Source organism: Peromyscus eremicus, chromosome 6 (assembly GCF_949786415.1).
Source record: "Peromyscus eremicus chromosome 6, PerEre_H2_v1, whole genome shotgun sequence".
Taxonomy (NCBI): domain Eukaryota; kingdom Metazoa; phylum Chordata; class Mammalia; order Rodentia; family Cricetidae; genus Peromyscus; species Peromyscus eremicus.
In genome coordinates this window covers 113,702,811-113,718,999 of record NC_081421.1, presented here as the reverse complement: position 1 = coordinate 113,718,999, position 16,189 = coordinate 113,702,811, and the positions used below count along the sequence as shown (strand labels likewise).

At 36.7% G+C, this 16,189-nt stretch overlaps 1 protein-coding gene across 5 annotated transcripts in view; it reads left to right on the top strand.

The window, feature by feature from the left end:
* The window catches only part of Pkn2 (protein kinase N2), a 146,786-nt gene that overhangs the window by 86,791 nt on the left and 43,806 nt on the right, over positions 1-16,189 (top strand). For all 5 annotated transcript variants that reach the window (XM_059266368.1, XM_059266369.1, XM_059266366.1 and 2 more), the window contains 4 exons: positions 3,288-3,442; positions 13,687-13,804; positions 14,957-15,102; positions 15,192-15,405. In XM_059266368.1, the coding sequence (XP_059122351.1) occupies positions 3,288-3,442; positions 13,687-13,804; positions 14,957-15,102; positions 15,192-15,405 (633 nt within the window). The remainder of the gene's footprint in view (positions 1-3,287; positions 3,443-13,686; positions 13,805-14,956; positions 15,103-15,191; positions 15,406-16,189) is intronic.

Genomic DNA, 16,189 nt, shown 5'->3' with positions numbered 1-16,189 from the left:
CTTCAGACTGAAGTCAGTGTATACTGCTTCCATAAGTTTACCTACAATAAATAGTTCAGAGTTCATTACAGTAATGTACAGGAATTTAATATACACCATCTCTACCAAAACATAATAACTAATTTGTATATATGTTTCCAGAGACAAGAAACTTTTTTACATCTTCAGGGAAAGCATATTGTTAGACAACCCTAACTACAGAATTTTATCTCATGATAGAACTTGTGTGCCCACCACCTTTTACCCATTGAACCTCTGATCCATGTGGAAACATGAAGAGGACAGCTTTCATTTCATTTAAAGGCAAATGTTTAGACAGGGATCGTTTCTCCCCTCATCCCAGGCTAAACACCATCCGCAGCTTTACAAATAACACATTCCTGTTCTTTCCTCGGCAGGGACTTTGTACTCTTCATACACTTTAGTTTTTTGTTTTTTTTAAATGCGCTTTTACGGTAATTATGCCCCAGATTCTGTGTGATTTGGATTTTTTCTACAACCTTTATATCATTTATATAAAAAGAGAAAAAAAAATGTTTTCAGAATTATATTGTGTATTATCCTATAACCCCAGTAGAGATTATTTTCTACAGTAAATGTGGCCAGTTGATAGTTATTAAATATTTACTGTGCACTACACCCTTTTCTCAACTCTTTATACATAACTCATTTAATCTTCACAATAATCTTCTGAGGCACATGGTGTTTTCATTCCAGAAGAAGAACGTGTGACAGAGCCATTCAGTAACTTTCCTATGTTACAAGGTTTGAACTGGATCTCAGTGTCTAAGTAATTTAGATGTAACCACTCTTCTTTTTTCTTTTTCTTTTTACCCCCTTCGAGACTAGGTTTCTCTGTGTAGCTGTGGCTGTCCTGGAACTTGCGCAGTAGACCAGGCTGTCCTCAGACTTAGAAATCCGCCTGCCTCTGCCTCTGGAGTGCTGGGATTAAAGGCATGCTCCCCTATACCCACGGTTAGATCTAAGATCTAACTAGTGCTAGATCTAATCACTTTTACCCTCTGTACTGCACATGGTCAGTAGTTCTTGTGCGCTATTTTGAAAGCGTAGGTATATTTTATGTCACTTTTCTATAAGAATGTGTTGTATATAAAATGAATTTGGCTAATTCAGTTACAATAGAACTATTTCTTGAAGTGAATTCTAGCCAATAACTTGATGGCTTTGTCTAAGTCTTGAAATAGGTCTCAAATATCTGTCTCAAAGGGTTACTTAAGGATTAATAGCATACATACTCATGTGATACATGATTATACTGTTGTTTTCCTAAATATTCATACATATACAGAGTTTGGTATAGTTGCTTACAAGCTTTTAAATATATAACAGAATAAATACTAAATATAATATAGTACAGCAATCAATAGGGTAGAGGTCAAAACAGAATTGATTAGATTCAAATCTGGTTTTGCCACTTAATAGCTGTATTACATGGGGCGATTTCTTAATCTCTTGTGCCCTGCTTTTCTTATTTGTAATATGAGTATGATTGTTTAGGGCTGATGCTTGTTTATTCATTTATATTTACTGCACTTATTATTTGGGTGTGTGTATAGATGTTGGCATGCATATCACAGCATGCATGTGGAGGTCAGATGACAGCTTAGAGGAGTTGGTTCTCTCCTTCCATCGTGTAGCTCTTAGGGATCAAACTCAGGTCATCAGCCATGACAGTAAGTGCTCTTACCTGCTAAACAATCTTGTTTCCATATATGCTCATATTTTAAAAGCATTTTGATTAGTATGTGTATCTAGTTAATTGCATATAAATGTTGTTTTGTTTTTTGTGTTTTCTGAGGCAGGTTCTTGCTCTGTAGCCCAAGCAGTCCTTGAACTCAAAATATTACTGTTTCTCCTGATGAGATTACAGGTGTGACATACCATGTCTGGCCTCATTGTTTGCCTGGCCTATTTTTAAATTAGGGGAACTAGTGTGGATGTGAAATAAACTAGTGACCTTCAATATGAACATTTAGAGATATTATCAAATTATTAGAAGTCAATTGCCATACATAGTCACCTTTGAAGTCATTTATATTTTGTTTTTAATGTAAATATAAACAACACAGTGTTGGGGAACATTATTTTAAGTTGTGTTACTTTGCTTGTCTAAAACGCTTGATGGTCTAATAAAGAACTGACTGGCCAATAGTGAGGCAGGAGAAAAGATAGGCAGGGCTGGCAAGCAGAGAGAAGAAATAGAAGGAGAAATCTGGGAAGAAGAAGGCCTGAGGAGTAGGAGGGCTCCAGGGACCAGCCACCCAGCTACACAGCAAGCCACAGAGAAAGAGTAAGGATTTACAGAAGTAAGAGAATAGGAAAAGTCCAGAGGCAAAAAGACAGAAGGGTTGATCTAAGTTAAGAAAAGCTGGCAAGAAACAAGCCAATCTAAGGATAGTTAAGAATAAGCCTCCGTGTATGATTTATTTGGGAGCTAGATGGTGGGCCCCCAAAAGAGCCTAAAAACAAACAATACAGTGTTCTGTAAAATACACCATAGAAATAATAAATATTTGATCTCTTTATCCTACCTCTCACAATTTGATGTCAATCAATAGCCTTGAACAGTTTCCACTGTAGTTGAATATTCTCACAGTATAAAACAAAATGTGAACATTTTTATGCTTAATTCATTAGCACTTAATGTCAGCATGACCTTTGAAAACTCTCACTTAGTTCTGTTTATAGAGAATTACCAGGGTAGAATTTGTGTAATGTTTGGATATTTTATTCTCTTATCAATAATGGGACAAAGGGGAATTTTATTATTGAATAAAGTAGTGAAATTGCTAAGGTTTAATTTAAAAGTAGTAATATTGAAAAAGCCTTCGATAGGCATAATTCAGCTTAAAATAGACTAATTTCACTTTGTAGCCCACACTGGCCTCAACCTCCTATGTACAGTGATTATACCATGCCAGACCTAAAATGGTCTATAGGGCATAAAGCTGAACTAGCAGGTAGTTCTGCAACTCAGGTAGTTCCTTTGCTTGAGTTATTTAATTCTTTATTATCTATAAACATAAGGAAATTCCATTTAAGTGACTTGAAACTCATTTCAAACTCTGTTATTCTTTGAATATATTAATTTACAGATTATATTTTCAATGATAATTTTTATTAATATATATCAATTGTACAATATAATGGTTTTTATTGTGCCATTTTCACACATGCAGATAACGTACTGTGGTCAGATTCATCCTGATATCCAATTTTAAGCAGCAGTTGATCCTAGTAACATTAACATAATATTGTATGCACAGATTGTCCGAGGACTCCAGATACTCCAAATAGTGACTCTCGTAGTTCTACTAGCAACAATAGATTGATGGCCTTACAGAAACAACTGGATATAGAACTTAAAGTAAAACAAGGTGCAGAGAACATGATACAGATGTACTCAAATGGCTCTTCAAAGGTAAGTAAGTCCCTAGTATTTGTAGATTGCATATTTTTGAGTTTACCTACTCCCTAAAATTCATTTGTTACCCTGGTGTCAGTAATAGGCATAATTTGACTCTCATGGCAGACCTTCACAGACTTGGTACTTCTGGCAATGTGAGCTCCCTGTTGAGGTCAGCAGGTGACTACACCTTCTAAAACTCCCACTGCAAATAAGCATCTCTTTCATTCCATTTAGTGCCACTTTTTTCGTATATTTTTGGTTTGGGTTGGTAATTTCAGGGTTTAAGCAGTACATAATGGTTCTGAGACAATTTTAGCCTCAAAGTAGGAAAATACAGACAAAAAATAGAATGTTTTTAAAGGCAATGGTATAAAAATTGTGTATTGTCTCAAAACCTAGTTAATGAGTAATGAACACGAAGGAGTTCTCTGTATTTGTGACATTACTATAAACCTAAAATTATATCAAAACAAAAAAATCTATTCTCCCCAAAGAATCTAGACTATGATGAATTTTCTGGCCACTACCAGGCTTTGGGAAAGGACTAGTGAGAAACTGACATCCAAGCATCACTGACTACATGACTTACCACTGTACATCCTTGAGATTCTCATGTTGTAACTGCCATTTGAAAATCAGTGTTGAGGGAGCAGTTAATAATGAGAACATGCTTGTAGATACACTGTGGCAGGAAAAAACAACCATTGGGAACCTCTCAGCTATTTTATATTATACTAATGGTTCTTCCCAACATAAAGTGTCATAGATTGTATGATTCTGAAAATCTGAGATGCATTTATTATAAATTTACCTATCTGATCTCAGTTATTTTAAAGATTCTTATCTCTGAATATCAATGTTTCTTCATATTCGAAAACTTATGTTTGTGTGTTCCTCTTCTGTGTGGTGTGTATGTGTTTGGGTCCACAGCATGTGTAGAAGTCAGAGGACAACTGTGAGAGTTAGTTCTCCCCTACCACCATGTGAATCCTAGGGAACAGACTTAGGTCATCAGCTTTGGCAGCAGGTATCCTGACGCTACGAACCTTCACACTTGCCCCCCAATTAATTAACTAATTAATTTATTTATTTATTTTGTGTGTGTGTGTGTGTGTGTGTGTGTGTGTGTGCACGTGTGTGCGCGCGCGCGTAGAGCTCTTTCTTTGGTATTTATTTTTTATCCCAGCTTGGAAAGAATGTGAAACGAGAAAGGAGAGGATCATTTCTTAATGTCTTGCATCCCATTCTTCCACTGAACAAAGAATATGTGTATAATAAGTAAGATTTTAAGGTTAATTATGAAAATTAGCTAGATTATATAACATCTAAAAATTTAGTGGAATATATTTTTATTTGATAGAATATTACTTTACTAACCTTTAATATTTACTATTGGGAGATAAAATTATAATTTCCTGTTTTTATCGCCCTATCAATGCCCTCCATTCAAGTTCCTTTCTTATATTCATGTCTTTTCTGTTTTATTTTGTGACCTAGTAAGTTTAACTAAAGCCATCTGTGTAACCATTGGGTGAAACTATCCATTGAAGGAAGCTTGCCACACTTAACAAGGGATACACAACTGAAGGCACTAACTCCTCCAAAATCTGTCAGTAGCCAGTAGCTCATGAGGGAGGACCCTACGAACACTTTATTCATGCTTCTCTGTTGACAGGCCTACACTTGTGCAGGCCACCAAAGCTGCTATGGGTTTATGTATGTAGTGGCTGTGTCTTGCTTCAAAGGTGGCAGTTCACATTTTTCTATTGTCTGAATATTACATTCTTTCCCCTCCCTCTTCCATGGTGTTCCCTGATGGTATAGATGTCTTGGTTAGGGATGAGGGAACACTCAACTATCACTTGATCTCAGCATCTTGAGAAACCACAGATCTCTGCATTCGCCAAATCTTCTCTGATTAATGCTTTTTTGAGACATTGTCTCACTATTCAGCCCACACTGGCCTAAAGCCCACTATCCCCCTGCCTTGGCCTCCCAAGTACTAGGATTACAGACATTTGCTAATGTGCCCAGCTTTATTAGCATTTAGTGATTTTATTATTGGCCTTTAGTATAGGAAATTTTTATTTCTATGAAAGGTTGTTATAAAATGTTATACTACATGATGCCAAGCATTTTAAAATTAAATTAAGCCAGTCAGTGCTGTCTGTCATAAGATTTTTTAAATCCCAGGTTGATGGATTAATTTGAGGGGTTTAGGATTTAGTTAAAGTTAAAGTGTGGATAAAAGGACCATAGGTCCCATTGTATTCTTCTAGTGGTCTTAGAGACTAAGAATCAACAGATATAAATTGAACAGTGTTATGCACATACTAAAATCAAAGAAGTACATGGATAATTAACAAAAAACACAAATCCAAACTAAACAGACCTGTAAAGTACTAAAACAGATAATTACATTCCAGTAGCTTTTGAATTTTATTTAGGAAATCTCTTAATTAATGATGCTTAATTAGAAGACCAAAGCATATTAGCAACTGCTGTAGTCTCCAACACAATCTTAGTATCTTTCTTCTGTCTAGACATGATCTTAACTGGTAACTTCTAAAAGGATCCAAGTACATTTTTATGAGATTAGAGATCAAATCGAATTGAAATTATGTAGAGTACTGAAAGGATCTAATTTGCTCATGGTAGGTCCTGGGATATAAGCTTTTAGGAGACCAATCTTAAAAAGGCAATAGCATGTATAAATAATTGCAAATAATAGTAGTGGCTTGAACAAATGACTCTGGAAACCCGGAGAAGGACCACTGAAGTACTGTAACACATCATTGAAGTCTCATCTATGGAATCTGAAAGACAATTTGATATTTAAAAACTAAATTCAGCAGGGCTTGGTAGCTCATACCTATAATCCCAACACTTAGGAAGCTGAGGCAGGAGGATCATAACTATAAGGCCAGCATGGACTATGTAATGAAACTGTCTCCACAAACAAAAGGTGTAACTGCTTTCTTGGGATAGTGGTATGAGTTGCCTGGTTAAAACACTGAGGTCATTGGTAGGGCTATAACACAGATTTATAGCATCATTTTTTAACCTAAGTTGAGAGTAAGTAGAGTTCACTTTTTGTGTGTATGATATGCATGTATGTACAAGTAAATATGCAAGTGGGTGTGCGTGTGTGGGGAGGCTAGACTTTAAGTAGTTTGTTTTTATGGCAGTCCATGTTAAATGACTTCATATGTCTTAAAGCAGCAGTAAAAAATAAAGGAGATAGAAGCAAGCTATTGGTACCTGGATGAGGAAGAACACAGTCAAAAATGATCCTTAGATGATACGTAGGCAGACAGATTGAGTGTGCTGTTCACATTGATAAGAAATTCACAAGAGGGAATAAGAAGTTTTGGGGTAAGGCTGATGAGTTTCAGTTTGGCAGTCAAGTCCTCTAAAGCAGTCTAGTTACTGGTTTCTGTATGATATAAACTGCTATTCCTATATGTGGTATGGCCAGAGTTGCCCTTTCAGATATTAGGTCAGATATTCTCAAACCTCCTGCTCAAATCTCAAAACCTTCCATCATTGTTTAGACAAAATCCAATGTCCTTATTCTGGTTTGGTAAACCCACAGAATTTATCCCTGAGTATCTTATATTCTAAAAACACCTTTTTCGCTCTGCCCTGTACCTTCACTGACCTTTTTCTATCCTTCGAATATAGCTAGTTTTATGAAATGGGGTGTGAGAGGCTTTGGCAGGTGGAGCCAAGGTGCCCCACAGTGGGTGAGAGACAGAGACACCATGCAGATAGCGCTCTGTGGAGAGTTTTGTTTAGTAGAGGGGAGAGAGGGGGGAAAGAGAGAGAGGAAAGCATGCTACCTTGTGGTGAGATGGGGAAGGGAGAGGAGTCCTTTCTTAAAGGGAACAGGAATGTAGAATGACGTCAGGATGCTGGGTGGGCCAGGGTATTATCTGCTTTTTGGCCAGGATTCCAAGAAGTGGGTCTGAATGCTAGCAGCATACTCTACTCAAGGCCTTTGTCTTAAGTAATTTCTTCTCCTAAATATTTTCATGACTTTTTCTCACTTCTTTAAGTTATTAGATGCAACTGTGTCACAGCAAGCTCGTTAATCCCTGTCCCAAGTGAAATAGTAACAGTTCTCCCCTTCACTACACTGCCACTAACCTGAAATTAGTTTATACATGATATGGATGTCTTCTTCCCATTCACAGTGCTGTTCTTTTAAAGCTGTGTCTGACCAGGCTGTCTTTGAACTCATTATGTAGTTAGGCTGGCTTCAAATGTGTGATCCTCCTGCCTCCCGCTTTCTAAGTGCTGAGATTCTTCTAGGTGTGTGCAGCCATGCCTGCCACATGATCAATTCCACCGTCCTGTGTTTAACATTAGAATGCAAATTTTATGTAGGCCAAGAACATTGCTTTGCTTTTCACTGTCTGTATTGTTTAGAATTCCCACCTAGTGCCCTGACATACTTTATTACAAAATTCATTACTAGTTACAAGACTGAATGCCACTCTGTCACTCATTTGTTACCACTATCTTCCATTGGCTCATCTGGGTACTGTAATTATTTTTTTTTTTTTATCATTTATGTGACTAAGATATTTCTGTTATTATTAATAGAGACCTGGAGATGGGGTACATCTATCTTACCTTATTGTCTAAGGAGTAGTATTTCTTAGCATTTCCTCATTGTGCAGTTGTGACTCCATGTGACATCACTGACTTTTTCAACACAGTCTCTGAAGGTTTTGATAAGGCTTGTTAAAGAGACATGTCTTGTACTTATGTTCAGATAGTACACAAAGCTATTTATTAAAATCTAGGGTTCTTTCTAAAGTTTTTCTCCTTCCCTTCTGTTCTCTCAAGCCTTGTTATACTTTTTCCTAATTGGGAAGTACCCCTTTATCTATCTTTGCCTCCCCATGTCTGTCAAACTAAAAGCTTCATGAGTTAGGATTCTAACAGGCCAAATCTTGTATTTTAACTGAGTCTGGTAATGTTTAACGTATGGGAAGTATGTTACAAATATTATAGAAAGGTTAAGATAATAATGGGCTCATATATTTGATAGTTGTATATTTCTGAGATGCATGGTATTCCCAGCATGGCTTTATAAAACAGTACATTTTAAAATATATTTTTGTTTTTTGAGACAGGGTTTCACTATGTAGCTCTGGCTGGCTGGAGCTTGTTATATAGTCCAGGCTGGCCTTGAACTCATAGATAACTGTTTGTCTCACTTCTTGAAGGTTGGGATTAAAGGCATGCACTACCTACCATGACTGGTCAGCTGTTTTCTATTAAGTGAAGAATGATGCATACTTGGAGGGCTTTTGTCCTGCTGTATCTTGTTTTGTCATGTTTGGTTGTCTCTTGGAGGCCTGCTCTTTTCTGAAGGGAAATGGAGAGGGAGTAGATCTGGGGTGAACTGGAAGAAGTAGAGAGGGGAAACTATGGTCAGGATGTATTGTATGAGAGGAGAATCTATTTTTAATAATTAAAAAAAAGGACGATGCATAAGTTGAAATTATAAAATATCCATTCCAAATATAATTATCAAGCATTTTAAAGTGCTTATTATTAGTATTTACTTTAGTTAGTCTATTATGTGGAACCATAATAAATCATTTTTTTTTAGTTCAAAATTAGTTAAATATTGGCCTAAAACTTCAGCAGTGTATAAATAGTAGGTGGTGTCCATAGTCACTATTAAAAGCCTTTGTCATACTGTGACATTTGAGTAGCTCTTCTAAAAACAATGTGTGGGGAAAGAAAGTACATTTGGCTTTAAAATGAAGTATAAGTGTTTTCTTTTGTTATTGTACTAAAATAGTTAAAAGAACCTCTGGGCTAAGGATATAGTTTAGTTGATACAGTGCTTGCCTGTCATACACACTATCCTGCTTTCAGTCCCTAGCAGTACATAAACCAGGCAAGTTGGAGACAAGATGAGAAATTCAAGGCTGTCCTCAGTTAAGTAATGAGTTTGATACTGGCCTTGAATACTTGGAAGCTTTCTCATGGGTGGTTGGAGGAGAAGGGAGGGAGAGAGAGAGAAAACAAAATGTTATCATAGTGATAAAATAATGAAATGGCTTTACTGAAAACCATACTATTGCATAGTTTCTTTACTCGTTATATTTTTACATTTAAAGATGAGATACTGTACCATTCTTTTGTTGCTCTAAAGGATTTTTAACCATTATTATGCACTAGCAGTTAATTTTAGCATTATCTAACACAGAAGCTCTGTATTCAGAGAGCTGTATCTCCTTTTACAGTTTCTGAAGGAAACCAACAGCTCTCAGAAGGTAGTCATTTTCACACATGAGACAATTTGATTCATGTCTGATTAAATTATGACTTTCAGAGCAAACACTTTTTTCTCTTAACTCTGATCTGACCTCCAAACACACACACACACACACACACACACACACACACACACACACACACACATATTTCAGATCTTTGATTTGTCTGATGTTCTTAACACTCAAGAAGGAGAAAAAAAGGAAAAATGCTTTCCTTTAAATTTAGAAAGTTAAGAGTTGTATTCATAAAAGTGTTTATGCTATGCTGCAGACAAACACTAAATTCAATCAGCTTCCTCATTGGCAAAGTGTAGTTAGCAAATGTATATGAGGTGTGTGTATATCTGCCTTATAGTGTGCCTTGATATCAAAGGGACTTAGTAAATTTTTTGAGCATAACTCCTTGACTTGGTATGAAATTAAAATATTTTATTAAAGAGTAAAAACCAGGTAGAAGCCCCTAAAATTACTGACTTGGGAGCAGGAAAAAAAAAAAGTTTTAAAAAAAATGCATGACTATGCCACTCATTTCCCCTGTGATATACTAATTCTGGTAAATGTATCAAACAACATATTAAGAATTCGCTTTTTTTCCTCTTTGTAAAACATCACCATATATACCTATTTTCCCCTTTCTACAGTGTTCCATTCTACATGGTTGATTAGCTGAAATGGTGCTGCTAAGTGATGCTTGTCTCCTGAATTCTGGTCCTAAGTCTCATTGAGAATAAAGCTTATTGTATTCTATTTTATTTCCAAGTTAATACTGATTGCCTTAATGGTTAAAGACGTTTGCATCAATAATATGTGAAGATTAGCCTACCATGCAGTTAATCAAGTTTTGTGGATACCTCTTTTTAAAATTTTTTTGTTCGTTTGTTTTTCAAGACAGGGTTTCTCTGTGTAGCCCTTGGCTGTTTCAGAACACACTCTGTAGACCAGACTGGCCTCAAACTCAGAGATCTACCTGCCTCTGCTTCCTGAGTGCTGGGATTAAAAGCGTGTGCCACCACTGCCTGGCTAAAATACAATTGTTATAGTAAGAAATACCATTAACTTCTGATAGTTTTTAAAATTCCTTTGTTAGGTTTCTATGATTACTGTATGGAGCAAATTGTATTAGTTGCTTTTTTATTGCTGTGATTCCATGACCAAGGCAACTTTTATAAAAAGAGTTTAATTAGGTGTATGTTATAAACATACCAGAGGGTTAGTGTTTTTTTTTTTTTTTTTTTTTTTTGGTTTTTCGAGACAGGGTTTCTCTGTGTAGCTTTGCGCCTTTCCTGGAACTCGCTTTGGAGACCAGGCTGGCCTCGAACTCACAGAGATCCGCCTGGCTCTGCCTCCCGAGTGCTGGGATTAAAGGCGTGCGCCACCACTGCCCGGCTGGGTTAGTGTTTTTAATGGTGGAACAACGAAAGCACGGAGGCAGAAAAGCCCCAAGCTCACATCCCAAACCACAAGCAAGAGCCAGAGAGCAAACTGGTACAAGTCTTTTGAAACCTCAGTGCCTGACCCCAGTACAAACTTCTTCCAGCAAGGCCACACCTCCTAATCCTCCCCAACAGTTACCAACTGGGGATCAAGTATTTAAATGCCTGAGACTTATGAGGGACATCTCATTCAAAGCACCATACAAATTTGAGATTTAAAACAATGTACTTTTTTTTTTATGTGTGACAGCTTTATAGTTATTTTGTCAGAAATAGACCTCACAGAACTGCAGTCCAGGTGTTGGCAGATCAGTGTTTGCTCTTAGAGAGTGCAGGGGAGAGAGATTCCATTCTGAGCTTTTCCATTTTCTGGAAGCTGTACACTGGGAATCACCATCGGAGTGTCCGCTGTTTATCACATTCCATTGCATCACTCTAGTCTGGTCTCTCTCTTCCAGTTCTACATTCATGGGCCTTTCTGTTCATATTGAGTTTACGTTGATAATCCAGGATGTCCTCTGTATTTTAAGGTCAGATGATTAACAATCTTAAATCCATCTGCTACAAAAATCACTTTGTTGAGTGAGGTAACTTAGAAAATTCTCCCATTAGAACATGGACATCTTTGGTTGGGCCATTATTTCTTTAATGTCCTATATAATTCCATGTGTGGTTCTAGAATTAAACAGAATCATAACAATATTACTTAGTTCAGAGACTTATTTGAAGTCTTAAGATGATGGCAAAGGGATAACTCCTTCCCAAGCTTAAAAAGAACTCATTAATGACCATCAAGGTTTTCTAGACTTTTCTTGTTGCCACCAGTGTTAACCAGTCCTGTTTCTTGGTGTTTTTGCCTAATTTAAGGGAACACAAATATTTTCTAGGATTAAAATTTACCCATGTATAAGACACTCTCTGAACTTTTAACTCAGTTTTAAAGACTAATTTTTTAATTATGTGGCTATATATGTGGGTTTATGCATGTGAGTGCAGGTGCCCACAGAAGCCAGAGGAAGGCCCTAGAACTGGAGTTACAGGTGGTTGTAGCTGCCCAACATGGGTACTAGGCATTGAACTCTTGTCCTCTGCAAAGGCAGCATGCTCTTAACTGCTGAGCCATCTCTCCAACTCATTAACTGAAATGTAGTAAGACAGGAAGACATTTAAAACATTATTGAAGTAAACATCAGATACTGAGCTTCAGATTTTGAGAGTTCCTGATCACACTAAAGGAACACTCATCCAATTTTGTGTAAAACACAGGTAGAAGAAAAAGAATGTCCAATAGAAAAAGAATCAACTCCCAAAAGTGGTCTTCAAGCCACCATATGCCTGGCTACATTCAAACACACACGCATGCATGCACACATCACCATCACCACAACAATAATACATTTTAATTTTTCGCTACATGCATTTAATAATCCCAGCACTCGGGAAGCAGAGGCAGGCAGAACTCTTGAGTTCTAGGACAACCTGATCCACAGAACCAGTTCCAGACAGCCAGATCTACACAGAGAACCCATGTCTTGAAAAACCTAAATAAATAAATTTTAATTTTAAAACTAGCGTTCTTGTATTTATAATGATATAGCTAACCCCAGAGGACATTTTACCAAGTGAAATTTGCCAGGCACAGAAAGAAAAAGGCTGTATGATCTTATTTGTATGTGGATCCTTGAAAATAACGCTGAATAAATACTAACACTAGAACCCTTGTTTTAGGACACAGTAGGAGAAGAAATGGAGAGAAGTAAGTCTTACAGGCTACAAATTTTTAGGGCAGATGAATAAGTTTAGAGATCTCAAATATAGGTCGGAAACTGTAGTTAATATTATATATTGAGAGACTGGAGGTTTAGCTTAGTGCTGTATAAGGCTCAGCATCACAGAATTAATAATACTGTGTATTGAAAAATAGGTTAAAGGTGTAGATTTTAGGTGCCTTTAGCACACATATACATTAAAAGGGTAACTAGAAGGTCATGGCTATATTAAGACACTTAGATACATAGCTGGAGATGTAGCTGAGTGAGTAGTAGAGCACACATCTATTGTGAATAAAACCCTGGGGTTCTGTCCCCAGCAATGTAATCAGTCAGTCAGTAAGATTCATTTCTTTTCTCTCAAATTGTCTGAACCAATAATATTTTTCTGTTAACCTTTAAAGTCTTGATGGCTCATGTATGTGCATGTGTGTGCGTGTGTGTGCATGTCTGCCTGTCTGTCTCTGTATTTTAAAGATTATTAGAAGCTGGACATGGTGGCACACATATTTAATTCCACCAATGCAGTAGGCAGAGGCAGATGGGAATCTGCTCCGGGCTAGCCTGGTCTACATAGTGAATTCCAGGCCATCCAAGGCTACGTAGTAAGAATTTGTCTCAAAAGACCAAACTTTATTATTAGAATATGCACAGTTCTTTTAACCCTTTTAATTGCTAGGTTATCAGTTGATCTTTTCAGAAGATAAAATTTATCCTTTCTCTACTTACCTTTTCTAATTCATTTTTAATAGGATCGGAAACTCCATGGTACAGCTCAGCAACTGCTCCAGGATAGCAAGACAAAAATAGAAGTCATCCGAATGCAGATTCTTCAGGCTGTCCAGACCAATGAGCTGGCTTTTGATAATGGTGATGGAGTACACTTAAATTTTTTTTGTGTTTTACAAGTGTAGGGTACTTACTAAATTCATTAAGAAAGAAGCATTGGGGCTGGAGAATTGGTTCACCAGCTCTTACAGAGGATCTGGGTTTGATTCCCAGAAACCACACAGCAGCTCACAACAATCTGTAATTCCAGTCCCAGGTGATTCAACACCCTCTCTGAACTCTGTGGGCACCAGGCATGTATGTGGTGTTCATATATACATTCAAGCAAAACATGCATACCCATAAAATAGTAAAATAAATCTTTAAAAAAAACATAAAACTTTTTAAAAAGGAAAAGAAAGAAGCAGTCATTCAGAGTTAAGGGAGGAAGGAAAGTTTTAGTTTGGAGATTTTGTTTTGTTTATCTTGAATTTTGCATAGGATGTTTTTTTTTTTTTTCAGATATTTGCCCTCTGTTTTTCATATGTAGAACATAATTCTTCATTTCAATAAGCAATCAGATAGTTTTTAGCTAGTGCTTTAAGAAGCATGTTGCTATTTAAAAATATTCCTTTGTTCAGCGTTTTTCTTATTTTATTTAGTTTTTTATTCCACTGGGACTCTTGAGCTAGTTCTTAAAAGTAGAGCCAGAAAGTACTACACTTGTCCTTCAGTATCTGCAGATTGGTTTCAAGTCCCCAGTGGATTCCAGAATCTATGGATGCTCAAGTCCTAAGTGGAAGATGTCATAGTATCTGCAGAGAGTATTTGTGCTTCCTCTTGCACATTTTATCTCTGGATTGCTTACTGTACCTAGTCCCTTGGTACAAGAACAAAATGTCTTTATATTATCAATGCAGATTCAGTTTTTCTTTCAAACACTTTTGCTTTGGAGGTGGTTGAATCCTTACTATAGAACTTGCTGGTATGAAGAACCACTGTGTTTCCATGTCATCAAATATACATACCAGTGTCTTCAGGCCTAAAACCTTTTCAGATATGTGATTAATATATGTAACGACTAAAACAACATTTTATATTTCAGCCTTGTATCTCTTTATTACTACAGTGTTCATTGACTTTAAGAACTAACTCAATGTCAGTAATTCATTTCTTTTTCATGGTTTTTAATCACTAGATGTTAGAAAGTGAAATGATTCAGTTAATAAATCTTTGTTTCTTTTTTTCTCCTAGCAAAACCTGTGATTAGTCCTCTTGAGCTTCGGATGGAAGAATTAAGGCATCATTTTAGGATAGAGTTTGCAGTAGCAGAAGGTGCAAAGAATGTCATGAAATTACTTGGCTCAGGAAAAGTAACAGACAGAAAAGCACTTTCAGAAGTAATTTTAAAAACAATTTTTAGCTGTTTAATATGTTATTCGAAGAATATCATGGCTTAGATGACAGCAATATCTCTTTTCCTTACAAGGCTCAAGCGAGATTTAATGAATCAAGTCAGAAGTTGGACCTTTTAAAATATTCATTAGAGCAAAGGTTAAATGAACTTCCCAAGAATCATCCCAAAAGCAGTGTTGTCATTGAGGAGCTCTCACTTGTTGCATCACCAACCCTAAGTCCGCGGCAGAGCATGATATCCACGCAGAACCAGTACAGCACACTGTCCAAACCAGCAGCGCTAACTGGTGCGTAGTATGTGGCTCTTGTTGTCTGTGTCATTTTGTTCACATCAGATTATGGATTCATAGTTGGAGTCAATGACATGAGTACAGATCTTTCCTTGAATTATAGTTTAGGTTTCTATAGTAAAATTTATGTTTTGCTGGGGCTGGTGGTATAACCTGTAAACCTAGCTACTTGCAATGCTGAAACAGGAGGATCACCAGTTCAAGGCTTGCCTGGAGAGTTTTAGTAAAACCCTGACTCAAAATAAAAATTCAATAAGTGGTGAGAATGTAACTCAGTGGAAGAGTACTTGCCTAGCATGCACAAGAATTCATTCCCCAGCCTTAAAAGAAAGTTTATTCTGTTATTTAAAGTATAAAATTCAGAGGCTTGTAATATAATATACAACCGTCATCACCTCTGTCAAGTTCTAGAACACTTCATCATCCCTAAAGAAAACCGGTGCTCATTCAGTGCTCCATCCTTCTTCCTAGGCCCTGGTGCCATTAATTGGCTTCTTGTCTCAATGCATTTGTCTCCTAGATAGTTCATGTAAGTGGGATTATATACCCGGTGGCCTTCTATGTCTGACTTATTTCACATAACACACTTACTCATCTTTTGACCTAAGGATGCCCATGTTATAGTTTTATTTCACATTTTGTTTTTCCATTTGTTATGATATGTGGGTTCTTTTTACTATTTGGATATTGTGAATAATACCTACATGAATATTTGTGTACATGTTTTTGTTTGAGTACTTGTTTTCAGTCTAGAAGGACACATATCTAGGAATGTACTTGC